This window comes from Athene noctua, chromosome Z (assembly GCF_965140245.1).
Source record: "Athene noctua chromosome Z, bAthNoc1.hap1.1, whole genome shotgun sequence".
NCBI lineage: Eukaryota > Metazoa > Chordata > Aves > Strigiformes > Strigidae > Athene > Athene noctua.
The window spans coordinates 3,010,575-3,038,490 of record NC_134077.1 but is presented as its reverse complement, the minus strand read 5'-3'; the positions used below and the strand labels follow the sequence as shown (position 1 = coordinate 3,038,490).

The 27,916-nt window shown below is 49.5% G+C and overlaps 1 protein-coding gene across 1 annotated transcript; it reads left to right on the top strand.

The window, feature by feature from the left end:
- The first annotated feature begins 925 nt into the window (after positions 1 to 925).
- Positions 926 to 27,380, top strand: LOC141973449 (tetraspanin-36-like). Its single transcript, XM_074932031.1, has 7 exons — positions 926 to 1,114; positions 20,362 to 20,553; positions 22,005 to 22,079; positions 23,055 to 23,150; positions 23,697 to 23,849; positions 25,193 to 25,276; positions 26,772 to 27,380. Exons 1-7 carry the CDS (start codon positions 1,055 to 1,057, stop codon positions 26,856 to 26,858), a joined length of 747 nt encoding a protein of 248 aa, XP_074788132.1. The 5' UTR covers positions 926 to 1,054; the 3' UTR covers positions 26,859 to 27,380.
- Positions 27,381 to 27,916: the final 536 nt, after the last annotated feature.

Sequence of the window (27,916 nt, the reverse complement as noted above, 5' to 3'; positions counted from 1 at the left end):
TGGGTTTTTTTAAAATGAAGAAATACTCCGCTCTTAGTATTTATTGCTATAATAGACGTTATCACGACAAAACCAGGCTTGCTGGCAGGAGGGTCTCTGTCAGCAGTCATCAAGATCTGACTGCACTGATCTTTACTCTTAAAGGAACTTAGTTTTGCAGATCGGCTTCACCCCACTTTCTGTGTGGGGTTTTCTGTGATTTTGGCAGCGGGCACAGGCCCTCCTGTGGCTTAAATTAATGATCTGTGGGGCAGAGACTCTGTAATCTCTGTGATTTCCCTCTGGAGAGCTACTTCAGCACAACCTCTCCAAAATCTGTATCCCCCGAAAGGAAAGCTCACATGTATTTTTGTCAGGAAGGGGAAAAAACTGGAAACTTGTTATCGCTGCATCCTGCAGCCCAGCGGAGAGTTGAGTTCAGCTCAGTTCAGGTCTTCCTTACAAAACAAACCCCTGGCTGCCAGCCCTACACCTTTGGCTTGTTTTTAAAAGCACGAGGTTTGGCTGATGAAAAGCAAGCAATGTTTTCATGCCCTCTGCAGCCACCAGATTGAAATCCCTCTCTCCCTGTGGCTGTTCAGCCTCACATTTCAGCGGGTAGGACATACTGCTGAGTATCCAAACCCAAGTTGTAGCTGTATTCCTGCTTTTCGTGGCTCATGCCATTGAAAAGATGGGCGTGAGACGGTGCCAGACCCAGAAAGGCTGAGAAATGGAGATACGCAGCTGTGGGTTAGCAATCCGGGAAGGCAGAGTCGATGGAAACCTTTTAGCCGCACAAAAGCTCTGTTTAACTAAGAATGAATGTTGCAAAAGTTTAAAAAAAAAAAAAAAAAAAAAGGCACGTCGAAGCCAACAATAATTTGCTTTGACGTTTGTTCTGGGCGCTCCCCAACCCCCTGCTTGAGAAAGTGCCTTGTTGGCCATAAGGAACCACTGACTGGTCCCCCCCTGGGTGGGGGGAAGAGATGGGGCGGGCCCAGGGGCGGCCCCACGCGAGACCAAAGCCTGTCCCTGCTCGTTAGTCCCAGCCCTGCACTCTCAGCCCCACGACATGGACTGCGGCGTGATCACCTCCAAGACCGTGCTGCTGCTGCTGAGCCTGGCTTTCTGGGTACGGCCCTGCGGTGCGGGGACCCGCGGGGAGGGGGGATGCGGACCTGGACCCCCGTGGTTTACGTGGGGGTCGCGGTCCTGGGTGTTGGGTGTGATGGAGGGCTCTGCAGACTCTGACATGACTGTGTTCTGGTTAAGCGGTGTTTCCAGAGTTAAGCTGGCATTTAGCTTACTGGTGTGCAGATGACTTAATTTATTTCTATTAAAAAAACCAAAACAAAACTATATATGTATTTTAAAATACAAAATGATTTGGATTTAACTTTCTGACGGAAAAAATGGTGGTGGAGTTCAGGAGATTGGTGTGGGGTGTTTTTAATGCAGTAGAGTTTTGGGTAATTTTTTTTAAAGGCGTGTCATTAAAGCGATCTACAAGCTGATTTTGTGGTTGGAGCTGCTTGACTGCAGCAGGATGAGGTTATTGCACAGGGGCTGCCCTCCCAGTTTGGGGTGTCTGGGGGAGAAAAGTGGCTGAGAACTTTCTTCCAACTACATTTTGCTACAATTACGCCTTTCCAAATGGCTTCCTTACAAGTAATCAAACAAACAACAACAACAAAAAGTAAGGGTAGGGTCCTGTATTTTTTAGCCCGACTCCCGTTGAGTTGGGGGGCTCGCTGTCAGAGGCTCATGGCACGGCAGCCTTGTGACAGTGACAGCAGGGCCTGGGGTAGGCGGCTGCTCAGAAGAGGAGGTGATTGTTCTGGGAACCAGTCTCAGGCTTTTCCCCTGCATGGGGAAATTTGCGTAACCCACCCCCATCTTCATCCGAGGTCTTAGGTGCTGCTCTGGGAGAAGGGGCCCAGTTAAAGCTGGATCGTGGTTTGTGCATTCACATCTGCTTTGTGGCACTTGAGTATTTTCAAAAGGGTGTTGTGCAAAGGAGGCTTTCAACGTGCTGGTTTAGAGCGAGGGTTGAGGCGTGCACGGCTCGGGTTAGTGCTCAGCATAGTGGCACCCCCCTGCTCTGCTTTTCCCCCGTCGCCCAGCCGAGCAGGGGTGGGGAATGGGAAAGGCAGAAGGACTTTTTTGAAGCAAGGAGGAATTAAAGGGAAGAACTCTTCCCGAAGAGAGAAGCTACATGAGGAAAAAGAAATTAAAAAATGGAAATACTGCTTGAATTAAACCCTGAGCTTTTGTGGAGTGTTGTGCCCTGTTTTGTAAATACAGGGTTGTAGGGAGGAGCTTCCCCCCCCCACCCCCAGTTCTTCACCTTCTTTCTGGGGGCTCAGTGCTGTGTGTGTTCCAGGTAACTCTCATATCCTTAGCTTGAACGTCGCAGTTTACTGCTGTGCCTCAAGGAACGCCCTCTCGCCGTGTATGTTTGTTTTGTGGTGATTTTTCAAAATATCTGCAGAGAAACGTCAGAGCATCCGGCTATTTGTGTGTGGAAATCCCCTGAACTTCAGCTCTGGCATAACGCAGATTAGCATCATTGTTTGGCTTTGTAAAAAAATCAAGCAACAGCTTTATTTCCCTCCTAGAAACGTCTCTGGTACCTTTTCTTCTGCTGTAGGAAAACTCTTTAATAGTGATTGAAGCTATTAGGTCGTCTGGATCCACGGACAATCAGTAATTATCCTTCTCCCTGCCTATAGCCTCTGAATTTGAGGCGACCTACATCAGCCCTTTGTTTCTATTTTTATACTGGGAAGAACAATGCAACCCCAAAGCTTGTGGTGCTCAGATGCTGTGTGGTAACAGCATTCCTGCAGCAGAAGTGCAGAACCTGGAATTCAGGTTTTAAGAGGGTGGGGAAGGAGGAACCTGATTCCTTTCTGCTCTTTCAGAACATTTCGAGCAGTTGGGGCTCACCAAGCACAAGGCTCCAGATCTTTATCAAGACACAAGATCTGCAAAGAACATGAGAGCCCTTCTCTATAAGGAGTAATTCATGCTCGGGCATTGCACGCTGCAAATCTTGCCCAGCTTGGAAATGATTATGGGAAATAATTCACCATCTGTGTAATCAGCAGTCGGTGCACTTATGGTGCTTCGACAAAGGTTAGCGCTTAGAAATGTCCTAAAAAGTCAATAAATCTTCATTTGGATCTCTGGTCATTTGATTGGAGTGCGGGAGTGAAGAAAGAGACATTTTGCAGAATAACAAATAGGGGCTTCCTAAATAAGGTGAAAAAGCAACTTCACTCTTACCCACCAGACTCAGCATCACATCTGCGGGTTGTTCTGCTACTGGGGGTGGATTGGGGGAGCTGTGGATGTGCGTAACCCCCACAAACAAGGTATTGATTGAAGCTGTTTTAACTCCACAGCTCCCAAGGGTGGTGCTTCAAGCTGTGAGACATCTGCCCACCTCCAATTCTGCTTTTTACCACCTACTAATTAGGTCCAAGTGTGTGGTTATTTTGGTAAATTCAGCCATTAGCACCTTATCACAAAATCACACACTGGTTTGGGTTGGAGGGGAACTTAAAGATCACCCAGTGCCACCCCCTGCCCCGGGCAGGGCCACCTTCCACCAGCCCAGGTTGCCCAAAGCCCCGTCCAACCTGGCCTTGAACTCTGCCAGGGAGGGGGCAGCCACAGCTTCTCTGGGCAGCCTGTGCCAGGGCCTCACCCCCTCACAGGGAACAATTTCTGCCTCAGATCTCATCTAAATCTCCCCTCTGTCAGTTTAAAGCTGTTCCCCCTCGCCCTATCCCCACACTCCTGATCCAGAGTCCCTCCCCCCTTTCCCGCAGCCCCTTTCAGCCCTGGGGGGCCGCTCTAAGGTCTCCCCGGAGCCTTCTCTCCTCCAGCTGAACCCCCCAACTCTCCCAGCCTGTCCTCACAGGGGGGCTCCAGCCCCCCCAGCATCTTCCTATGATCTGCTGACCTTCTCCTTCAGCTTCGTTGTCACTAAACAGACCTCTGCTTCCAGAGAGGGTTTGGCACCCACCAGAAGTCCTGGGGACTTCATCACTAAAAGGTTACCCTAAGGGCTGCTGCAGTGAAAACCCTATTTGCCCTCTTTTTTCCATTCACTATTTATCAGAGGTGGGCACATCCCCAGCCTTGCTTCACTTGCTCAGCGGTAGAGAGCAGGATAAAGGTAAGTTACTGCCCAGGTGTTTTTAGCAGGACCGGTGGATTGGAGAGAGCAGAACTTGATCTGTAGACAGGTCAATGGGACTGTCCAAGGAGGAGAAGCCCAGGAGCCTGATCCATGGCAGGGTTTTCTCTACCTGCCAGAGATGAAGCCAGACCAGGACCCCAGCTGATCCTGGCTCTCTCTGCACCTGCACACTCTTGGGGTGTGGTTGAGTTGATCATAGGTCATTCAGGAGTTTTACGGACTCTTCAGAAAACTCAGCTGTGTTCTGCCTTGTTGCTAAGGAGAGGTGTGAACTACAGTTTCTGGGTTGGGATTTAACTCCAGATGGTTGCAGGAGTTATCCATTGACTGGAGACTAGAGAGGGGGTTTTGCCTTCCCTTCATCTTTATTGATGATCCAGACGAGGGGATCGAGGGCGCCCTCAGTCAGTTTGCAGATGACACCCAGCTGGGTGGGAGTGTTGATCTGCTCGAGGGTGGGGAGGCTGCAGAGAGACCTGGACAGGCTGGAGCCATGGGCTGAGCCCAACTGGGGGAGTTTCACTGAGGGCAAATGCCGGGGGCTGCCCTTGGGCCACAACAACCCCCAGCAGGGCTACAGGCCTGGGGAGGAGTGGCTGGAGAGCTGCCGGTCAGAGAGGGACTGGGGGGGGTGAGAATGAGCCAGAGTGTGCCCAGGGGGCCAAGGAGGGCAACGGCATCCTGGCTTGTGTCAGCACTGGCGTGGCCAGCAGGGACAGGGAAGGGATCTGAGCCCTGGGCTCGGCACTGGGGAGGCCGCCCCTCGCTGAGGGGGTTCAGTGTTGGGCCCCTCACCCCAAAAAGGCCATTGAATGACTCAAGCGTGGCCAGAGAAGGGCAACGGAGCTGGGGCAGGGTCTGGAGCACAGGTCTGCTGGGGAGCGGCTGGGGGAACTGGGGGGGTTCAGTCTGGAGAAGAGGAGGCTGAGGGGAGACCTCCTGGCCCTCTGCAACTCCCTGCCAGGAGGGTGCAGAGAGGGGGGATGAGTCTCTGGAGCCAAGGCCCCAGCGCCAGGCCCCGAGGGAATGGCCTCAAGCTGCCCAGGGCAGGGTCAGGCTGGCTCTGAGGAAGGATTTCTGTGCAGAAGGGGCTGTTGGGCGTTGGAATGGGCTGCCCAGGGCAGGGGGGAGTCCCCGGGATCCCTGGAGGGGTTGAAGAGTCGGGCTGAGCCAGCGCTGAGGGATCTGGGGGAGTTGGGAACGGTCAGGGGGAGGGTCATGGTTGGGCTGGAGGAGCTTCAAGGGCTTTTCCAACCAAGATGATTCTGGGTTTCTGTGATTCCCACCTGGCCTCTGCTGAGAATATCCCAGCACTCCAAAGCTCACGGTGGCTGGCTGTCCCCTGTCTCAGGTGTTTTTTGCAAGTATATTTGGATTTGTGACTTGGGATTTTCCAAGGAGCATGAATCAAATATATTTTGGGGTATTAGTGTCATCTCTGCTTTGAGTAGATACTCGCACTGGTCTGGGCATCCTGGAGCATTTGTTTTGTCTGTGCTTAATCTGTCTTCTTTGTGCTTGGTGCATCCAAGACCAAAAGCTACTTGGTTTTAACCTTACGGTGGTGTGCTGAGTGGTGTGAGAGGGTGTATTGGAAGCTCAAGCAATCACAGTATGACGTTTAAATAATTTTTAGTAATTGGGAGGGATAAATTTACCAATAAAAAAACCCAAACAAACAGTTCCTCCATCTGTGAATGGTTTGAAATCCCTCATGCCAATGATGGGTGGTTTGGGAATGTTTGTTTTGAAGCCTCAGAGAAAAATCAGGATACTTAAAAAATAAATTTAAAAAAAAAAATGTGAAGGAGAGTTGTTAATTCCTCACTGGGATAAAAACTGTACTGAATTGCAGAGGTTTTGTTGGAGATTTTTCGTCTAAGAAACACATTTTTTTTTTTTAAGGCTGGAGGTCTCCGATGAGCCATTGGAGGTTTGGATGTCAGCAGCCCTGCGACCTGTTTCTGACCTTTCCTCCATCTGTTGTTAGGCAAATCCTTAATCCTGCCTGTAGCAGCCTGCTGTGTGTGACAGTGAGGCACGGGCAGCTTTGCCAGGTTTTAACGCTCTGTGTGATGCTTGACAGGAAGATGGGAGAGTCGTGGAAGCTCTCCTCCCTGCTCTGGGTCAGCAGAACTACACTGATGGGCCACGGGGTCAGTCTGACTCACAGCAGCATCCATGGTGGAAAAAGCTGCTTAACCAAGAGCTTTATTTTATTTTTTAGCACATGCAGTAAGTAAATCTGTGGTCATCCATCTACTTCTAGAAGGGCTCGGGACAGGCTTCCCACGTCCTCAGGCTCCTTCTTTCTGCCCCTCTGATGGAGCCGTGATATTGCCTGGGGTTCCTTAGGACCAATGATGAGCCGGGGAGGGCTGGGGGACATTTTGACCCAGCGTGAGGAGTGTTGGGTGGGAAAAGGATGGATTTGTTTCTAGCTCTGCTGTGAACTCCTTGCTGAACCATGGGGGGAAAACAGCCACATGAATCGGAGTGGTCATTGGATGGGGCTGGTGCCATGGGTTGGTACCAAACCTGGGCACTTCAGTGTGATCCACTTTGCCTCAAAGGGGCAAAGTTCCTCCTTATTTTAAACTACTCTGCCCAAAATCAGGAAGCAGAACTTAACTGTCTTTCAGGAAAATTAACTTTGCTCTATGCGTAGGGGCCTCATGGTCAAAATTTAAAACTAAAATCTTTGTGCTGTGTGGTCAGGAAAGGGGAAGTGTTCAGATGGTGATGCAGCTGTGGTGAGAGAAACTTTACCCTTTCCTGTGCCCTTCTGGGGAACAACCTTAGTCTGGCTGTCCCCAGCAGTCCCTGAGGCTGTGAAAAGACGTGTTGGATGGCCAGGTTATGAATCTGGCCCTGAATACACTTTGGTCTCTTCACAAGTCTCACGGTTTTCAGGTCTCTGAAACCAGAGGTCTAGTGGTGTCAAAGTGCCTCTGACAGTCACAGCTTGAGAGGTCCCATTTTGTTACCCCTGTGCAAGATGTTGAGAGCTGAAGGACACTTTATCCAGGGGGAATAGAAAGTGGCTCTTTCCTTTAGTTGGTGTGTGAGCTGGGAATTTCCTTCATTTTCCCCAAAAATGTTACACTGCCAAGCTGTGCTTGCTTTACCACGATGCTGACAGGATCCCTTTGCCTTGGGAGAATCCCAACCTGTTCTTTTCCTTGCAGGAGGAGACACACAACAGCCACATGGACCCACTGCCCATGTCCCAAGCAATATTTCAAGGCAGATTAAAGGCATCTGCCCTGTCACCAGCTCCGAGAATTTTCCCCAGGCTTTAGGATTAACTCTACTGTGGTTTAGGTGCCCTTTGCTATCGGTTTGGAGCTCAGGAGCTGAAAGTCACAGGATCTGACAGCTGAGCCAGGAACAGCTTATTAAGAGACTAGGGTGGTTCTGAAGGCAAATACTGAACTAGACGGTGGTTTGTGTCTGAACTGGCCATTCAGATCCAAACCAGCTTGGCAGTGGCTGATAAATCTATCCATGCTCAGCTGAAGTTATAATTGCAGTAAGCTCTTGCCCTGCAGGCTCTCTGGTTTGGGGGAGAATAAGAGTGAAAAGGGTGGTACTGCTTTCTCCCAACAGTGCTCATGTTGTCCTCAGAGGTTATGTGATGCTCTGTGATTTTGACTAGCAGCAGCAGCATGCTGACCCCAAGGCAGAGGTTTAAGCATCAGAAGTCAGAGAATTTGGGGCAGGATTCTTTGCTTTGCACTGGTGTGCAGTGTCTCCACAAGGACATCCCACCCCTTACGCTTCATGGGATACGTGCTGGCTTTTTGGGATGGGAAAATAACACCGGAGTTAGGCTCAGGGAACAGAAAAGGGCATGCTTGGACAACTCTAAGGAGAAAACTGATTTAAGATAACTTGAAAACAAACCTGCTAAAACCAGAATTCCCTCTTGAGCGTGTGGGTTTGCAGCATGTAAAAACTGCAAGTAGATGTTGGTTTAGGTTGGGGTTATTTTTTCTCCTGAAATAGTGCCGCAGATTTTCAGAGCCTTTTGGCTGCTGCTCATTGTTTTCATTTGAGGAAGAAAAGGAAAAAGCAAACACTTCCCACCGTACCTGCCAAGCCAGCCCTGCAGTGTGTTTTGAAGGCAAGCTGAAACATGGCCCCTAGTTGTACATCGCAGCCTAATATGTAGATAAAATAATTTTGAAGAGTCTCCCATGGATTTGTAGGCTCAGTAAAGTTTTGTCAGTTATGTCCCACCTCTGTACTTCACATGTGGTTTAAAGCTTTTGAAACTGTGGCTAATGACTGGCACGAGATCACTGGTAAGTCTCTCCTGGGGCTGTTGGTGCTGATGGGCATTGGGGACAACTTGGTAGGAGCTCAGAGCTTTGGTGCTTTTTGCTCCAGTCCAAAGCCAACTTGCCGAGTAAAGTATTTTTAATTATTTTGCAAATCAGGGTTTTCACAACTTGAGAATCTGAGGGATCACAGAAAGTGTATGTACTAGGGTTTTAAATTGCATTTTTTCCCAGTAGAATAAACAGGGGGGTTTCCAAGGCCTCAGAAACTAAAGGAGCTGTAGGACAGAGGGAAGAGCAGAGCCGTGAGTGTCCTGGAAAGCAGCTGGCAGAAAAGGCTTTGGGGCTCCTTGTAGGCACCGAGCTTACCCCTGTGCTGGGCACTGGGGAGGCCGCCCCTCGCTGAGGGGGTTCAGTGTTGGGCCCCTCACCCCAAAAAGGCCATTGAATGACTCGAGCGTGGCCAGAGAAGGGCAACGGAGCTGGGGCAGGGTCTGGAGCACAGGTCTGCTGGGGAGCGGCTGGGGGAACTGGGGGGGTTCAGTCTGGAGAAGAGGAGGCTGAGGGGAGACCTCCTGGCCCTCTGCAACTCCCTGCCAGGAGGGGGCAGAGAGGGGGGATGAGTCTCTGGAGCCAAGGCCCCAGCGCCAGGCCCCGAGGGAATGGCCTCAAGCTGCCCAGGGCAGGGTCAGGCTGGCTCTGAGGAAGGATTTCTGTGCAGAAGGGGCTGTTGGGCGTTGGAATGGGCTGCCCAGGGCAGGGGGGAGTCCCCGGGATCCCTGGAGGGGTTGAAGAGTCGGGCTGAGCCAGCGCTGAGGGATCTGGGGGAGTTGGGAATGGTCAGGGGGAGGGTCATGGTTGGGCTGGAGGAGCTGCAAGGGCTTTTCCAACCCAGATGATTCTGGGATTCTTGGAGATATTCAAAAGCCATCTGGACATCGTCCTGGGCAACCAGCTCTAGGTGACCCTGCTTCTGCAACGGGTTGGACCAGATCATGTCCGAAGGTCCGTTCCCACCCCAGCCCCTTTTGTGCTTCTGTGACCTGGTGCTGCACCAGTGTGTGGCCAGCTTCTCTGGCTGTGGCCGTGAGCTATGTGTGGCCAGGAGCTGCAACAGATGGTTGGTACATCCCCTCCATAGCCGTTGTTGCCTACGTGGCCATCTGATGGCCGTGCTGGAGCCTGCCTGCTCCTCTGTGCCACAGGTGGGGGATCAGATGCTGTCCTGGATGAGGCCAGATCACACAGTTCAGCAATAACTGATTTACCATTGAGAGAAAGGAATACCCTTAGTAGGAAACGGTAGCCAAAGCCAGGAGGTCCCTCCCGGCTGGCAGATTTTTAAACAGGAGACAGGGGAGAGAAGTCTGTGCAAGTGGGATGGGAAGTGCTGAGCTAGAGTTGCACTAATTGCTGGGGAGAAAGCTGTTCTTCCTCAGGCCAAGGGAGACTGGCAGGTCTGGAGAGCTGCGAATGGGCTAAGGGGAGTTTTAAACAGGAGTTGTAAAGTCATTAAAACAATAATAAAATGAAGATGGCTTTTTCGGAAGTGCTCAGTGCCTTTGTTTTCCCCTGAAGACACTAGAAAACCTGTTTATTCTGTGAAAATGGAGTAACACAGCAGCTAGGGAGGACTTGAATATCTGTGGTGAATGGGAAGAAAAAAATTTGCAGTATGATAAAGAAGCGAGGGAGCCAAAAAGAAATTCCTTTTGCCATGCATGCTGGCTTTTGGGTATTAAAATAAATTATTTATGGAGGAAATGTTGTGCAAACCCTTCTGAGCAGAGGATTTACCTATCAAGGTAAATCAGAACCCACTTTTTGTCCAAAAAAACCTCAAAGACAAGGCGTGTCTTCTGTGTTAAGGAAGGGTGTGCAGCGGTAACCGAGACCAGTGTTCCTGGGGCTTGATTCTAGATATAGGGTCCACAGGGACAGCACAGTAGTGGCAAATATTTGGCAAACTAATAATTGAAGGTGATAGCCTAATCTGTCCTCTATTAAAATTGCTGAAAAGGTGACAGCATCCCCCTGAATGTAGCTGTTGGATGTGAAGGCAAAACATCAGCTTTGGGTGTTATCTCGGGTGAGGTGCTCTGACCTGGATCACTGCTGTGCAAAGGTGCTGGTGAAAAAAGTGGTTTTCAGGCCTTAAAATTAACCAGATCACCTCCGTGAGCTGCCTGTCTAATGAAGAACTGAAAGAGAATATTTCAGAAAGGGTTGTTGATAGCTCTTCCAGTATGTATTTGTAGTAGTTTGCTGCAGAAAACAACTACTGTTACTCTTTAAAGAGAAGCAGTATTGTTTACCGTATCTTTATTTGCCCGTAAGAAATTAACACTTAGGGGAAAAAGCCAAATCAGTCCCAAGTTTTAGAGCGACCCAAGTAGGTAATAGATATTATCTGCTTCTACCCAAGTAGATGTTAGTGCTGGCCCTGGGAAAGTCCTGTCTGAAAAATGATGTGGGAGAAATGCCTTTTTTAAGTCTCATTATCTCAGTTCTTTTACTTCAGCATCCTGCTGAAGACACTCGTTGGGGGAATTTTCAATTAACCCTGTTCTTGCAGCTTTTCCTTACAACACAGAATCCCAGAATCCTTCAGGTTGGAAAAGCCCCTCGGGATCATCGAGTCCAACCCTCAGCCCGACTCTACAAAGTTCTCCCCTACCCCACATCCCCCACAGCTCATCCCAACGGCCCTGAAACCCCCCCAGGGATGGGGACTCCCCCCTCCCTGGGCAGCCTGTTCCACTCTCGGACCACTCTTGCTGGGAAACATTTTCTCCTCCTGCCCAGCCTGACCCTCCCCTGGGGCAGTTTCCAGCCGTTGCCTCTTGTCCTGTCCCTGATCCCCTGGGAGCAGAGCCCAGCCCCAGCCTCTCTGCAATGTCCTGTCAGGAGCTGCAGAGAGGGATGAGGGCTCCCCTCAGCCTCCTCCTCCTCACACTGAACACTCCCAGCTCCTGCCCTGCCTCCTCACAGGATTGATTCTCCAGCCCTTCCCCAGCCTTGTTGCCCTCCTCTGCCCTCGCTCCAGCCCCTCCAGATCTCTCTGGGATTGAGGTGCCCAGACCTGGACACAACGCTCCAGGTGTGGCCTCACCAGTGCCGAGCACAGGGGGACTGTCACCTCCCTGCTCCTGCTGCTCACACCAGTGCTGACACAAGCCAGGAGGCCGTTGGCTTTCTTGCCCACCCGGGCACACGCTGGCTCCCGTTCAGCTGCTTGTCCATTAGAACCCCCAGACCCTTCTCTCCCAGACAGCTCCAGCCACCCCTCCCCGAGCCTGTAGCCATGCAGGGGGTGGTTGTGGCCCAAGGGCAGGACCTGGCACTTGCCCTTGTTGAAGCTCGTCCCGTTGACATTAGCCACCGATCCAATCTATCCATGTCTCTCTTTATAGCTTTGTTACTCTGAGTTTAACTGACCAGCCTTTTAAAAAGAAAATCCTGTACTGGTCCACATTAACAGACCAAATGGTCAAATCAACACTCTGAAATCGGAGGATGCTGGGAGCAACATTCAAACACCCCCCTCCCCCCCCCCCCCAACTTAAAACAACAAACACTGCCTTTTAATTTCATAGCTGGTATTTTGGCTCTTTCACTGTATTGTGTTTAGGATTGGTGGTAGGAGGAAAGAAGCCAATAAATGCAAACAAACATGAACTCCTGTGCCTGGCCATCACGTAAGTTCAACTTATTAAAACCAAGAAGGGAAAGTGGAAAAATATCTGTTCTACGTGACTGATAGGTGCAAATTTTGTATTTTTTTAGAGCTGTTGTATAGAGGGAAGTTTAAGGGGCCCCTTCTGTGGCTGTAACACCGAGAAAGTCTTGGCTGTTTCCATGGCCATAACTCTGTCTAGAAGGGCAGAGGTTCCTGGTCATCGGAAGTTCCCGCCGACCCTGAGCTGTGTGGGGCGGTGACACGCTGAGGGAAGGATCCATCCCGAGGGACATGGACAGGCTGGAGAGGGGGGACGGGCAAACCTCCTGGAGTGCAACAAGGCCAAGGGCAAGGTCCTGCCCGTGGGTCGGGGCGATGCCCAGCACAGATCCAGGCTGGGCGAGGAGGGGATGGAGAGCAGCCCCCAGGAGAAGGACTTGGGGGGGTTGGGGGGTGGAAAACTGCCTGTGAGCCAGCACCGTGCGCTGGCAGCCCAGAAAGGCCCCGTGTGCTGGGCTGCACCCAGAGCAGGGTGGGCAGCAGGGCCAGGGGGGGATTCTCCCCTCTGCTCCGCTCTGGGAGACCCCCCTGCAGGGCTGGGTCCAGCTCTGGGGCACCAACAGCAGAAGGACACGGACCTGCTGGAGCGGGGCCAGAGGAGGCCACGGAGATGCTGGGGGGGCTGGAGCCCCCCTGTGAGGACAGGCTGGGAGAGTTGGGGGGTTCAGCTGGAGAAGAGAAGGCTCCGGGGAGACCTTAGAGCGGCCCCCCAGGGCTGAAAGGGGCTGCGGGAAAGGGGGGGGGGGGGGACTCTGGATCAGGGGGTAGGGACAGGATGGGGGGGAACAGGTTTAAACTGACAGAGGAGAAGTTTCGATGAGATGTAAGGAAGAAATTCTTCCCTGTGAGGGAGGTGAGGCCCTGGCACAGGCTGCCCAGAGAAGCTGTGGCTGCCCCCTCCCTGGAAGGGTTCAAGGCCAGGTTGGACGGGGCTTTGGGCAACCTGGGCTGGTGGAAGGTGGCCCTGCCCGGGCACTGGGTGATCTTTAACTTCCTTTCTAACCTAAACCATTCCAAGATATAAAAAATTCCCCTTCTGTCAGTGGGACACAAGTTAAAAATCTTGCTGTCCATTTAAAAAAAAAAAAAATTATTTTCCAGTGGCTGTTCTGTTCTTCATCAGTGCCACAGCTCAGGCTCCTTAGAGCCATCTAGTCCTGTCCTCTTTTGCTTCAGGGGCAAGACTGAGCATTGACAGTGCTGCCTGTGCATTATGTGGCTGGAGGGAGTCCAGCTCGTTACAAACGTTCCGACAGCGGAGCATTACTGTGTACCTGCCTCCTGGCTCAGACACCTGGGCTATGTGTGGAAGAGGTGGGTGAAATCAACTTGGTAAGGAACCCTGCCCAGGTCCTGCCCAAATAATCAGCCTAGGAAAACCTGGTTGTTATGGCTTTGTTTTCTTTTCGTTCTACCTCTTGTGGTTTAAACCCAGCCGGCAGCCAAACTCCACGCAGCCGCTTGCTTACCGTCCCCTGACCGGAGGGCGTATCGGAGAGGTAAAGGGAGACTCATAGGTTGAGAAATACCAGTTTAATAATTGTAATAAAACAATAACAGTGATAGAAAGTACCAAGGAGTAATGCACAAGTGCTCACCACCCACTGACTGATACCCAGGCCCTTCCTGGCCAATCATCCCGAAAAACCAAGATCTCAAACCCACAATTCTGGAAGCAAGAGAGAACCCCCCCTTCCTGAGCACCCCTCCTTTCTATCCTGAGCACGACCTTACACCACAGGGAATATTTCACTGGTTCCTTTGGGTCTGGGGCTCTGGCCGTGCCCACTCCCAGCTGCTTGTGCACCCACACACGGGCACGTCAGGGGCAGTTGGAGAGATCTTGACCTCTCAGCACCAACCATAAACATCAGCGTGTTATCAGCTGCTTCTCATCCCAAATCCCACGCTGTATCCAAAACACAACACTAGTTGAGCTACCAAAACCCAGTAACTTTATCCCAGCCGAAAGGTGGACACAACCCCAACAATTTGTTTATTATTATCGCACTCAAACAATTTAAGATTGCTGCTGTCTCTTAGGTCCCTGAACGATGCAAGTTGTTGTGGGTGAGACAGCAGAGACGGTCACAGCTTTGTCACTCAGCTGCAATAAGGGGCTTTTTTGGCAAAATTTCCATTTGCCTCATCTCTTGAGATTCTCTTGTAGGAATCATCAGTGGCGTAAAGAATTACCAGCAGTGTTTTCTGGAGCCCCAGTGAGTCAGCCGGGGATGTTTGGGGAGGAAGGGGTAAGGTTAGGATGTTCTGTTTGCTGGCAGAACACAACAGCGTGCGGGCAGCGATGCAGCCCCAGGGACTGGGGGAACTGGTTCTCCTGTAGTAGCCTTGAGTCACTCCTTGGCTGCCAGCTGCATCGGGCCAAGCCTCTCCATGCATTACGTGATTCTATTCTGCACTGAATTCTTCTGACAGAAAACTTCCAAGCAGGAGAATAAAATAATTGTGAAGAACCATAACAATTTCTAGGGTGAATTTCTTGGAATAATCTTGTCAACCTTGTATATACTATTAGATATGTTTGAAAAGGTGTTTGACTAATTATGGAGAAGGAATTACTTGATCTCTTCCTCCCCAAAATTAATTGCTTAAACTGGCCTTTGTATTTGTGAAGGATGCTTTTTTTTTTGAGACCCACCAGAAACGTGTTTAATCAGGTTACTTTACACTTTTGACTTGAAGTCTATCTTCAGCAGCGCAAAGGACAGTCCTTGTACTTCTCCTCTAGGGAAGTTTCATCTTAGATCTAGGAATGGGCTGAAGGTTTTACAACGTTGGGGGGAAAATCCCTCCACCAGATTTTGAACTTGCCTTCAACACTGGGAAGGCTTAAGGGGAGAGCTCAGATTGATGTTGTGAAATATTTTTCATCTTTGCTTTTGAAGTTTGGCTCTGGGATTCATCTGCAAAACTAAAATGGGAAACAGATCGTTAACTGAAATGCCTTCCACTCCTGAATGGCCCCGCTCTTCAGGCTTCAAAATCTTCACTTTGAATTAAAAACCGTGGGGGAAGTTGTGGCTGTATCTCAGTTTCTGGGGAGAAATGTGAAATTTCTTTAAGCCAGTTCTTCACCCAAAGTCTTTTATTTTTAGCTCGTTACACTTCCTTTTTTCTGCTTGAAAGCAGAAGTTTGGAAATTATAATAGAACACAGCCAGCAAGAGGTCTGTCTCTGACCAGAACCAGGACAATCCTGAATATCCCTATAAAAATCTACTGTGAAAGTGCTGGTCTGTATTTGCATAAAGTTTGGGCAAGAATCTCCTTGAACACAACACTGGACCCTCCAACGTTGGCTTATTGCCATGGAGTTTTGCTAGTCCTGGCTTTGTAGGACTTCTGTGAATTGGCTTCACAATGTGGTTTTGGATTTGTGGTGACCCTTTCCTAGCAACAAGGTTTTTCTTAGTTCTTTACAGTTGGTTCATCTTCAGCATTTTCTATGTGTTCTTCCCTTGTGTTGTGCATTGAGCAGGCTGAAAACAGGTAAAAAAATTGGCATAGAGAGGAGGGACGAATCCCAGAATCCTTCAGGTTGGAAAAGCCCCTTGGGATCATCGAGTCCAACCCTCAGCCCGACTCTACAAAGTTCTCCCCTACCCCACATCCCCCACAGCTCATCCCAACGGCCCTGAAACCCCCCCAGGGATGGGGACTCCCCCCTCCCTGGGCAGCCTGTTCCACTCTCGGACCACTCTTGCTGGGAAACATTTTCTCCTCCTGCCCAGCCTGACCCTCCCCTGGGGCAGTTTCCAGCCGTTCCCTCTTGTCCTGTCCCTGATCCCCTGGGAGCAGAGCCCAGCCCCAGCCTCTCTGCAGTGTCCTGTCAGGAGCTGCAGAGAGGGATGAGGGCTCCCCTCAGCCTCCTCCTCCTCACACTGAACACTCCCAGCTCCTTCCCTGCCTCCTCACAGGATTGATTCTCCAGCCCTTCCCCAGCCTCGTTGCCCTCCTCTGCCCTCGCTCCAGCCCCTCCAGATCTCTCTGGGATTGAGGTGCCCAGACCTGGACACAACGCTCCAGGTGTGGCCTCACCAGTGCCGAGCACAGGGGGACTATGAAGAACGTGTCTGTTGTCTTAATTAATTAATGCAGAAGTATAATAGAAGTATTGGAGGATTCTTTTGTGCAAAACATGCAATAGGAAGATTAAATTATGAAGCAGACTGCCTTGAGACTGACTTTAGAAATACAGAACTACTTGCAAGGGTTGGGACTACAGTTACACAAAAGAGCAGGGCTTTACATTCTCTGAATATGGCAAATGATTAATTTTGCACTTTGTGCATTAACTTTTACACATTAACAAAGTCACCAGGCTGTTCTGTTGTGCATGTTTTGACGTGACATTGCACCTGAATACAGATGACTGATTTACGTGCCAAAACCATGTTTTATGCCTTTTTGTACCTCGGTTATTCCTCTTATGAACCTTTCTGAGGGTCTCACAGTCCTTCTGGTTTATCCCCCGAGGCTGTGGGCCCTCAGTGGTGGATGACAACCGTGGTGGGACATCCCAACCTGGGCACTGAGTTGTACCAAAAGCTGATGGCCTCAGGAAAAAATTTCTCCTTAGTGGCTGTGCCCGGATGCTGGGTTTCAAAGTGCACATTTGCAGGAGGCTTCATGCTGCTGGTAGCCAGCTCTGTCTTTGGTTTGAGGTGACTACCTGGCAGTGCTTTCTCTAGCCTGGAATTTTTAAAGCCATAACTCAGCTCTGTGTTAGATTTGTGGTGGTGGTGGCAGCAGAAGGACCAAGGATGAGGTGATTCTGGGGTACAAGCATAATAGCTGGGAACACCACCTTGTTGTGTCTGCATTCAGGGTGGAGGATTATGACTTGGTACATGGTCACCCACCTGAAATTTACCCAAAACCTGAGAAACCAGAATACTGTTACTTTCCAGCCATACTCATGTTTACCAGGAAGGCTTTGAAACCCTGAAACAAATGCAGTCAGGGGTTACAGTCAGGATGGGATGACTGTGACCGTAACTGTGGCATTATTTATGTAGTTTTTGCCATGCAAAAGTAGGGAGAAGTTCTTAAGTCAACCCAGAGCATCACACAATTTCTGCTCTGGTCACTTGGATGTTTTCCACCAAGGGAGCAGGGGACAAACTGAACCCTTTTGGGAACTGTATGAGCTTTTCTGAGCTGGGGCTGGCCCAGCTGAGCAGAGCATTTCTGTGGTTAATAAAAGTCCCTGGATCCCCTGTCTTCAGTCTGCGGTGTTGTCACTGGGTTTGGGGCTAACATGGTTGTCGATAGTCCTAGAAAATACTCAAAGGATATATTGGGCAAATCCCATCATTGCCTTTTCTCCACGATGATGGAGTTAGCCCAGGAGTGTTGCTGCCTTCTCCGTGTCAGCCCTTGCCCAGATGATGCTGCTTCAGAAGGAAGAATAGGTGGACAGTTGCACGTGCATCCAGCTCTCCCAGTCAGAATTATCGGATGTGCTCTTTGAGTCATACACCTCACTTTTTATGTGCGATTGAAGGCAAGGCAGGATGGAGGTGCCGTGTCCACAGCCCCACCTTTAGGTGCTGCTGCCACTCCAGGGACTTTTCCTGTCCCACTTCCAGTACAAGAGCATAGTGTTGTAGGAGGAAGAGATGAGGTTGCTCACAGTGATGAAATGAGAAGGCAATGGTGCCCTTTGAGCTGATGTGGGCTCATCCTTTCCCTGTATCCCTAAAAAGGGGTGGGAGGAAGAAATCCTGGTCGCTGTACACCTGCAGACAGAGAAATGGGAAAGAGATTTTTTCCTCAATAAGAGGAGAAGTTAAAGGAATTTTTAGGAACTGCTTTAATCATTAGCACCACCTGAAAACCCAATGCATGTGGAGAAGAAATAAAACCTCTTGAGAACTGCTGATGATATTCCTTTTCCTGACATCTCGCTTTGTATCTGAGCCCCAACACAGCAAGATCTTGCATGACATGTGCGAAATCACAGAATCCCAGAATCCTTCAGGTTGGAAAGGATCATCGAGTCCGACCCTCAGCCCGACTCTACAAAGTTCTCCCCTACCCCACATCCCCCACAGCTCATCCCAACGGCCCTGAAACCCCCCCAGGGATGGGGACTCCCCCCTCCCTGGGTAAAAGATGTCTCTAAGGGTTAGTTTGATTCTGGTTTCATCACTTGGGGCATCTGATCCCAGTAATTTTGATGGAGAGGCAGCGTCCAGGAATGCAAGAGTAGTGTGGGATGAGAGCTGAAATGAAGGATGTGCCCTGCACTTGGAGGTAATTGAAGGGCAGGCACCAGACCTGGCTGGAGGGGAAGGAGCTGAACAACTTAAATTAGAAGTCCTAGCTCCAGTACGGGAAGGGTTTGATATAATTAAAACCTACAGCACCGGGGGAAGTAATGAACTGCTCGTAAGCTGTATGATGAAATCCAGCTGTGGCCTATTGAAAACAAACAGGTTGGTTTCCCTTGAGTTTCCAGAACGTGAGTACGGACAGTGCTTCATTTTACAGGCATCGTCTCGTGATGCAGGATTATAGAGGGTGGAGGAACTGTTGTAATCCTTGAGAGAATTTTTTTTATGCCATGGGTAAAGTATTATGCCAAGGCTGAGTCTTCTGATGTTGTTTTCAGGGCTCTACGCAGTTCTGCAGATGAAAGCCTTCGGTCTCTAGGGCTGCTAGTTGGGCAGCTGTCACTGGTGTGCTGTATGTTGGCCTCCATCAGCAAAATATCCTTTTGAAGGAAAGTCTTATTTTAGAGGAAATCTGTTTCCTCCAGGAAAAGGAGGTACTGTGTTTTGCTGAGTTTAAGAACATCTGTGCCTGTCTTAGTGCTTAATGCTCTTGTAAGAGTGGAAAGGGTGAGTTTTTTCTCAAAAAAAAAAAAGCAGCCCAAAACCAACAACCCACCTCTCTGGTGATCATCTTAAAAATTGATTCTTCCAAATGTAGTGTTGGGTGGGTTGTAGGTGATATTGGGTGGGAGGTGTGAGCTTGGCCTCCTCCAGAGAGACTGATTGATGCATATCAGTAGGCTTCAGGGTTTCAGCTCGGTTGAAGTGGTGCTTCGTTTGTAGAGGAGAGTGCTAAGGCTTGGACAACAGGCCCAAGGTAGAGTTGACCTCTAGATGAACCCTGTCTATTTTATAACTGATAACCACTGTGCTAGCAGGGATTGTGCTGGGTTATAACAAACCACCTGTGCTGATGTAAGAAGTGCCCAAGTGTTGAAGTGTTGAAGCCTCAACAACAGGCCCCGAGCCGCAGCTCCTAACTTAGTGTGTAGTCATTAGTGAACTGGGTATGCTCATTAATGAAAGGTGCCGCTCGGACAGAATATAATCAGCAGTGAGGATGAAATGCTGAGAGAATGTGTCCAACCTCCCTTGTGTAGCCTTGCTCAAGGCTGGAACCCAAGTGTTTGGCCTCGTTAGACCCTCCCTTGGTTCTGCCCCCCGAGCCCTGGCCAGGCTTTGGGTGGAATCCAACAGGAGGATGAAACCAGATGTTCCCACTCAAAACAAAGGTGCCAGTTATTCTGACTTGCTGATTTTGGGGTACGTAAGGCTGGACCCGCTCGCAGCGACTTTGGCTGCCTCAGCTGCGGGAGGACACACCGCGTGGGACTTCCCACTTGCCAGGAAAGGCTCAACAAATCCTGGTGCAACCGGGGCTGCCCAGTGACTGCGGGTCTGGGTGATGGTAACGGGGGCAAGGGGTGATGGATCTTTCTTAACCGCTGTTCCCTCTCTCACGTAGCAACGATTTGATGCATTACCCTGTATTTCCCTGTTTGTTTCAGTGCACTACTCTGCCTTTTCTTACTGCATGTTTCCTGTATTACTCCGTTACATTATTTAATTATCCCCAGTAAAATACTCCTACTCTTGTCACTCTGCTGTCCAAGTTTAATCTGTATCCTTAATCACCAAAACAGGAATTCACAGGAATTGAATTCTCTGTTCTCTGTGTTAAAGGTTAAATGGGTAGCTAGGATCAGATGCAGCATTTTCTTCTTTTAGATCTTTGCATACTATAGTCATTACTTCTAAAGTTGAAATGGCGCTGTTACAAAAAGGTCCATGTCTCCTTTTCTGCGCAGATGCTTCTTAAATAACTGCTAATAACTTTATTGCATTTCAGGCAGCAGCAGCAGGTCTCAGCTATGTCGGGGCTTATGTCATTAACACCTACAAGAGCTATGACAACTTTCTGCAGGACAAGTACGCCCTGTTGCCAGCTGTCATCATTATTTGTGTTGCTGTGGTAATGTTCATCATTGGGTTGATCGGCTGCTGTGCCACCTTCCGGGAGTCTCGAGTCGGTCTAGGGCTGGTGAGTGTTGCACGTTCTTGTATGTCCTCTTCTTCACCCTGTTGCGTGGCATGGGAGGAGATGCACTAGCCTTCTTGGGATGCACAGAACAAAGTCAAAGATTGTTCTGAAATATACTGCTGAAGCACTGCTCCTTCATAGCAGTTATCTACTGCTGTGATGTACTGAGCGGTGGTGAGTGAGGTACAGGCTAAATTATTAGTTGTGCTGCCTTGTACAGACAAATGTCCACAGATTCGTGGCTCTGCCACAGATTTCTGGAGATGAGTGTGGAGAGTAGCAAGTTTTGAGGAGCACGGTGGTGGTGAGCGAGCAGAAGGAGATGTGATGTTGGGATACAGATCTTTTGCCCCTCCCTCCAAAAAGGCCATTGAATGACTCGAGCGTGGCCAGAGAAGGGCAACGGAGCTGGGGCAGGGTCTGGAGCACAGGTCTGCTGGGGAGCGGCTGGGGGAACTGGGGGGGTTCAGTCTGGAGAAGAGGAGGCTGAGGGGAGACCTCCTGGCCCTCTGCAACTCCCTGCCAGGAGGGGGCAGAGAGGGGGGATGAGTCTCTGGAGCCAAGGCCCCAGCGCCAGGCCCCGAGGGAATGGCCTCAAGCTGCCCAGGGCAGGGTCAGGCTGGCTCTGAGGAAGGATTTCTGTGCAGAAGGGGCTGTTGGGCCTTGGAATGGGCTGCCCAGGGCAGGGGGGAGTCCCCGGGATCCCTGGAGGGGTTGAAGAGTCGGGCTGAGCCAGCGCTGAGGGATCTGGGGGAGTTGGGAACGGTCAGGGGGAGGGTCATGGTTGGGCTGGAGGAGCTTCAAGGGCTTTTCCAACCCAGATGATTCTGTCATTCTTTGAATTTACAACAGATCTCTATCTGTTTTTTCTGCTGACTTTATTCCTCTGAATCCTGAAAGTATGCCTCGACTTCTTCTCGAATGAACTTTTAAAAAGACTTTAAAAAAGTTCATGTTGGGTACTTTGGGCCTCCAACTCATGCCTTGACAGTGATGTGCACTCACCAAGCAGTGCTCAACGTACCTAATAAAGCTGCTGGCTTATCTGGGCAGTCTCCTGTTTGACAGCCACCTCGTGAAGTGTTTCACAGAATCACAGAATCATCTCAGTTGGAAAAGACCTTGGACATCATCTAGTCCAACCATTAACCTCACACTGACCGTTAAAGGCTCTTTACGCATATTTACACCATTTCACAGACTCTTCACACAGATTGTATCGTGGCGGTGTTCAGGAGACTGCCTGCATTGGGCACTGATCCTGTGGAGCCACAGTTATCGTCCCAGCCACGCACAGTAGTCTCCCATCCTAAATTATTTGGGGGGAATTATTTTGATTAAGAGGCAACAACAGGTAACAATAACGACTATAAATAAATGTGATGGGTAATGTGCAGTTGAATTCAAATGCTGTGGAATCCTTCCTTACATTCTCTCTCTTTTAATTTCAGTTCTTGGCCATTATACTGGTTATCTTTATTGCAGAAGTATCGGCTTTTGTCCTGGGATTTGTTTACAGGCAAAAGGTAAGCAAAGAATTAGCATCTCTCGTACTAAACGAAAAGTTTCCTCCTTCCAAAAAGTTCATTGAATAACTTGAGCGTGGCCAGAGAAGGGCAACGGAGCTGGGGCAGGGTCTGGAGCACAGGTCTGCTGGGGAGCGGCTGGGGGAACTGGGGGGGTTCAGTCTGGAGAAGAGGAGGCTGAGGGGAGACCTCCTGGCCCTCTGCAACTCCCTGCCAGGAGGGGGCAGAGAGGGGGGATGAGTCTCTGGAGCCAAGGCCCCAGCGCCAGGCCCCGAGGGAATGGCCTCAAGCTGCCCAGGGCAGGGTCAGGCTGGCTCTGAGGAAGGATTTCTGTGCAGAAGGGGCTGTTGGGCGTTGGAATGGGCTGCCCAGGGCAGGGGGGAGTCCCCGGGATCCCTGGAGGGGTTGAAGAGTCGGGCTGAGCCAGCGCTGAGGGATCTGGGGGAGTTGGGAACGGTCAGGGGGAGGGTCATGGTTGGGCTGGAGGAGCTGCAAGGGCTTTTCCAACCCAGATGCTTCTGGGGTTCGATAAAGAATAGATCTTGCACTGTTAGAGCATTGCAACACATCCAGCTTTTTGCACTTCATCCCCCATCTTGCAGTCTGCAGGGCAGGTGGGATCGCGGATGCCACCATCTGGTATGTGGGTCAGTCTTTGTTGGGAACATGGTGAATACATAAAGTACCTGGCCGTCGTTGCACCAGTCTCTGAGTTGGTTTAAACAGCTGTTGATGGTCACAAGAGAAGGCTCTTCTGTTAGGGAGGGAAGTTTCTATCCAGGAATGTGATTCTCGTGAAGTGCTACCTGCAATTTATCTAAAACTTTGCTTGGGCTTTTTGTTATTTGTTTTTTGTTAGGTTTTTTTTTATTATTTTATTACTTTGTTGGGATGCAGATCTTTTGCAGTTTCCACTAGGTAAAATTCTGAGCTTTCTTGTTGAAACAATACTGATTTTTTTTCCCCTCTGAATAGGTAAAAACTGACGTGCAAGGCACAATGCACTCAGTCTTTGAGAAATATGATGGGAAAAATCCAGAGTCTGGTTTTGTGGATTACTTGCAAGAACAGGTAAGAAAACATTTAAATTGCTCTGAGAATTATTTAGAAAAGAACAGTTGGGTCCTAACCAAAGAATTTGGGTTGAGAAGGGAGGGGGAAGAGGGTCAGTATGGTTGTACCCTGCAACTCAGGTCTGCAGCAGTGTTTAGCATCTGATTCTCCAAGGCAATGAGGGCGCAGAGTTGGCCTTTTCAGGCTCCTGGTGTGAAGTTCATGTAAATGAATGACCTTGTTGAGTGGCCTTTGGATCAGACCAAATGAGTATTTATGAGTAACTGCTGCTGAGGATCCTCCACCATAAAATAGAAAGATGACACAAGACCCTATCCTGCAGCCTGACACTTGAATATCGGAGCTTTCACAAAGAATAAACCAATAAGAAGAGAATAATGTATGAAGGGAGTTGATCTACTGCAGTTTTCCTGAAATACTGCTACTTGTAAAGCTGTACTGTGGGCAGCTCTTGCCCAGCCCGCCTAAGGGAGGTTTACCTGGATGTTAGCATTCACGTTCATAAATATTCAGACATCCCGGTGACTGTCCTGTGTTTGGCAGCTTCATTGTTGTGGGGTAAAGAACTACAGTGACTGGACAACCACACAGTGGTTTAATTCCACCGGTAACAACAGCGTCCCTCTGAGCTGCTGCAGGCAAGATGTGAAGAACTGCACGGGGAGGCTGGATCAGCCACAGGAGCTCAATACGCAGGTGAGGTTAAAGAGCAGAGTTTCACAGCGGTCCCGTGACCATTCTCAGCCAGAAAGCACTTCAGATAGGGTTTAGGGATAACTTTGTCTAAGTCTTTTCAGCAATTTGTCCCCCAAGTCTTTTTCTCCCCATGGTTTATCTCTAGCTAACTTCCTTCTTGTATCATTCTATAAAAGCTCCTAGATGCCAGAATCCCAGAATCATCTGGACTGGAAAAGCCCTTGAAGCTCCTCCAGCCCAACCATGAACCTCCCCCTGACCGTTCCCAACTCCCCCAGATCCCTCAGTGCTGGCTCAGCCCGACTCTTCAACCCCTCCAGGGATCCCGGGGACTCCCCCCTGCCCTGGGCAGCCCATTCCAACGCCCAACAGCCCCTTCTGCACAGAAATCCTTCCTCAGAGCCAGCCTGACCCTGCCCTGGGCAGCTTGAGGCCATTCCCTCGGGGCCTGGCGCTGGGGCCTTGGCTCCAGAGACTCATCCCCCCTCTCTGCCCCCTCCTGGCAGGGAGTTGCAGAGGGCCAGGAGGTCTCCCCTCAGCCTCCTCTGCTCCAGACTGAACCCCCCCAGTTCCCCCAGCCGCTCCCCAGCAGACCTGTGCTCCAGACCCTGCCCCAGCTCCGTTGCCCTTCTCTGGCCACGCTCGAGTCATTCAATGGCCTTTTTGGGGTGAGGGGCCCAACACTGAACCCCCTCAGCGAGGGGCGGCCTCCCCAGTGCCGAGCCCAGGGCTCAGATCCCTTCCCTGTCCCTGCTGGCCACGCCAGTGCTGACACAAGCCAGGATGCCGTTGGCCTTCTGGCCCACCTGGGCCTGTGACGAAGGAGGGGCACCAACCTGGATGTTTGGTCTTGTCTGTCTGCTGGGAACTCCTCCATTTTGTGTTGCTATAGAAGCAACATGTGAAGGCCTGAACGTAGCTGTGGGCTCATAGTCATTCAGACTGGTCTGGAGAGGGGGAGGAGACTTTTTTAGGACTGACCATGCTGAAGCTGGAGAACTGTATACATTGAGGCATGAGGCACAAGCCCATAAATTGACTTTTAAAGATACCATTGCCGGTTGTCCTGGCTTGGAGGTTTGGGCACTTCTTTCAGTGACCTGAGCTAGAGGAGATTGAGAAGCAGCAAATTGCCAGTGAATTGCAGTTTGCCAGTGCCTCTCCTCAAGAAAGAGGAGAACGACAAGCCATCCGGACTGGAAGACAGGAACGGAAGCCCTCAGGTCTGCAGTTGTTGGTTAGACAGGCTTGACAAGGTCCTGCTTCCTTTGAAGGGTTGGGGAGAAAAAGAGTCCAGCTGAATTAATGTCTTTTAACTTGTTTTCACCTCTCTCTCATGGCAGGGCTGTGCGGAGGAGCTGGAGTCTGGGCTGCAGAGCGTTATCAGCTACGCCATGCTTGTAATCCTGGGGTTTGCCATTGTAAAGGTGAATGTTTCCATCTCTTCCCTCATAGAAAAGAATACTGTTCGCCCTTGGATCCCGGGGCTTTTTCTTCTACCATGTCCTATTAGCCTACAGCCTTTTTCTGGCTCTGAAGTAGACCCAGTCCTGCGTTCCTCACTTGTTTTCTTCCAACTGTCTCCATTTTGTCTGCCAGATAATAAGGGGAGGGATCCTGTAAGTGAGGAGAGGATTTGGGGTGGCAAGTCAATGGAGAATCCATCTTGGTCATTTGGTAGGAAGTACCAAAATCTCGGTGTGCTAAAAGGCCCTTAGAATTCTTTATTAAAACAACCAGCTTTTCTGTATTTAATTGGGGTTTTAAAAATCCCTCATCAAACGTTGCTTTTAGATATAATCTGACAAATAATTTAATGGTTGGACTGGATGATCTTCAAGGTCTTTTCCAACCTAGATGATTCTGTGATTCTGTGAATAGTCCTGTGCTTGGAGACCTGGAGTCAAAATGGACTAGAAATAGGACTCGGAATGAAACCAGTGGGACTAATTATAGACTTCAAAGATTGAATTAAATGAAATGTGAAAACAGATCCTCTTATTGGGTGAAAACCAGATTTGAAAACCCTGGTGGAAAACACCTTGCAGTTGGCACATCCAAGAAATGCCTACGCAGCTTTGTGAAGATTTGACCCATAAATTTTAGCCTTGTGCTCCGTCATTGTTCCCTGTACCTGCTCTCCAAGATTAGTAACCTTATTGACAATGATTTGAACTATTTAATAACGGCAAAGTGTTTTTTCTTAGACTATCTTCTGTCTACAAAAGAGGGGCTGTGAGTTGAGCCAGTGCAGAACACTTACGGTTTAATCCCCGACTCCTGAACTCAATGCAGAAGCAAAATCTGTCCAGATGTCATTTCAGGACTGGGGCTTGACTTAGTTAAGCTTTCTTAATTTTGGGCCTAGCAGAGAGAGGATTGTTTACAGCATTTGATCTCATGAGCTTAAGTTGCTCAGCGACGTCGTTTCCACCATTTCCTTTCCCTCTATCAAAGCGATGAGTTCTACACTCCCATTACACATCCCGTTAATAGTTGGGATGAACTCCCCCCATCAGGGTCTCTCTCCTGTGATCATCTCTAAAGATTGCCTTAGCGTATTCTGCACTATCTTTATTTGCATATTTTATATGCCTCAATATTTTACAAAACTCGTTTTAAGTCCAGAATAATCCCACGCTTTCACTGGACCTTTTCCCACAGCAAGATAACTAGGAATTAATGTGGATCTGTAAATTAATGGCAGCAATCAGGGAGGAAAAATTTGAGCTGCAACTATTATTGGAACTTGAAATGCAAAAAAAAAAATCACTTTCTGTAGATGTATTTTCTAGGTGTTTTTTAATGTGAAAGGAATTCTATGATGAGGGAGTCTAATTAACATATAGGTGTTGAGCCTGATGCCTGAAACAAAACGCAGCAAAACTAAATCTCTTGTCACTCTCTCTCTCTCTCTTTCAGTTCTTTGGCATGCTGAGTGTCTGCGTGCTTACTTGCAAGAGAGAAGACAGCGGGTACCAGCCTCTTTACTCAGGGGTGTTTGCTTAATAAAACGCAAAGATGACTTTTTTTTAGCTTCCCGATGATAAAATAGACTTGTAAAGGTGAACGCTAAAGGACCATTCATGACCTTCCTGCTAAACTGTTTATTTTATGTACATGGAACAGAAAGAACGAAGTGTATTCGCTTGGGAAAGTTTCTCACGGGTGATGTCAAACGGCAATTTCAATATTCAGTGCCCTACAATAACGTGCCCTGATCTTGCACACCACAGCGTTGTGTCAGCTTATTGCCGATTTGGATTTGTGGCTTTTGATAGCACCAGATGGTTTAATAGACTCGCAGAAAGAATCTTTCTTCTGCAGTTCTTCCCTCTACCCTTAAAACATGCAGATGAAACGTTGTTTGTAATCACTCAACTGATTTGAGACTGCAGGAGGGGTCTCAGCTGTCTGCACAAACATCACATGCTTCCCATGGTGTGGTTAAACAGCAAAAACAACTTTTGAATGACAGGATCAAACATTCTTCATAAGCACGGGGCATTAGAATACATTTTCTTACTCTCTGATGGTGTTTATATTCATTTTTTCCTTCTCCTTCCTGTGGTTGTATGTTGTAATTCAGTTTACTGCAGAGTTCCTTAGTGCAAGACAACGCCACATTTAAAGCCTAGAGCAGACTTGCGAGTTGTTTTTTTGGAGGAGCTAGAAAATGTGAACAATCCCAGGATAGGAGAGGATGTGTGTTTCAAGCTTTTGTGCTCAGGACAGCTTTCTTTGGCTTGTTTTGTCTTTTTAAAAAATTATTATTATTTGACATATATTATTTAGCCAGCGTGTGCCCGGGTGGGCAAGAAAGCCAACGGCATCCTGGCTTGTGTCAGCACTGGTGTGAGCAGCAGGAGCAGGGAGGTGACAGTCCCCCTGTGCTCGGCACTGGTGAGGCCACACCTGGAGGGTTGTGTCCAGGTCTGGGCACCTCAATCCCAGAGAGATCTGGAGGGGCTGGAGCGAGGGCAGAGGAGGGCAGCGAGGCTGGGGAAGGGCTGGAGAATCAATCCTGTGAGGAGGCAGGGAAGGAGCTGGGAGTGTTCAGTGTGAGG

What these genes read in the sequence shown, in the direction of transcription:
- LOC141973449 (XM_074932031.1), top strand. Translation starts at nt 1,055, where the DNA reads ATGGACTGCGGCGTGATCACCTCCAAGACCGTGCTGCTGCTGCTGAGC. An exon ending in TGCTGAGCCTGGCTTTCTGG is followed by an intron (nt 1,115 to 20,361) that starts GTACGGCCCTGC and finishes ATTGCATTTCAG; the next exon opens with GCAGCAGCAGCAGGTCTCAG. An exon ending in CTCGAGTCGGTCTAGGGCTG is followed by an intron (nt 20,554 to 22,004) that starts GTGAGTGTTGCA and finishes TTTTAATTTCAG; the next exon opens with TTCTTGGCCATTATACTGGT.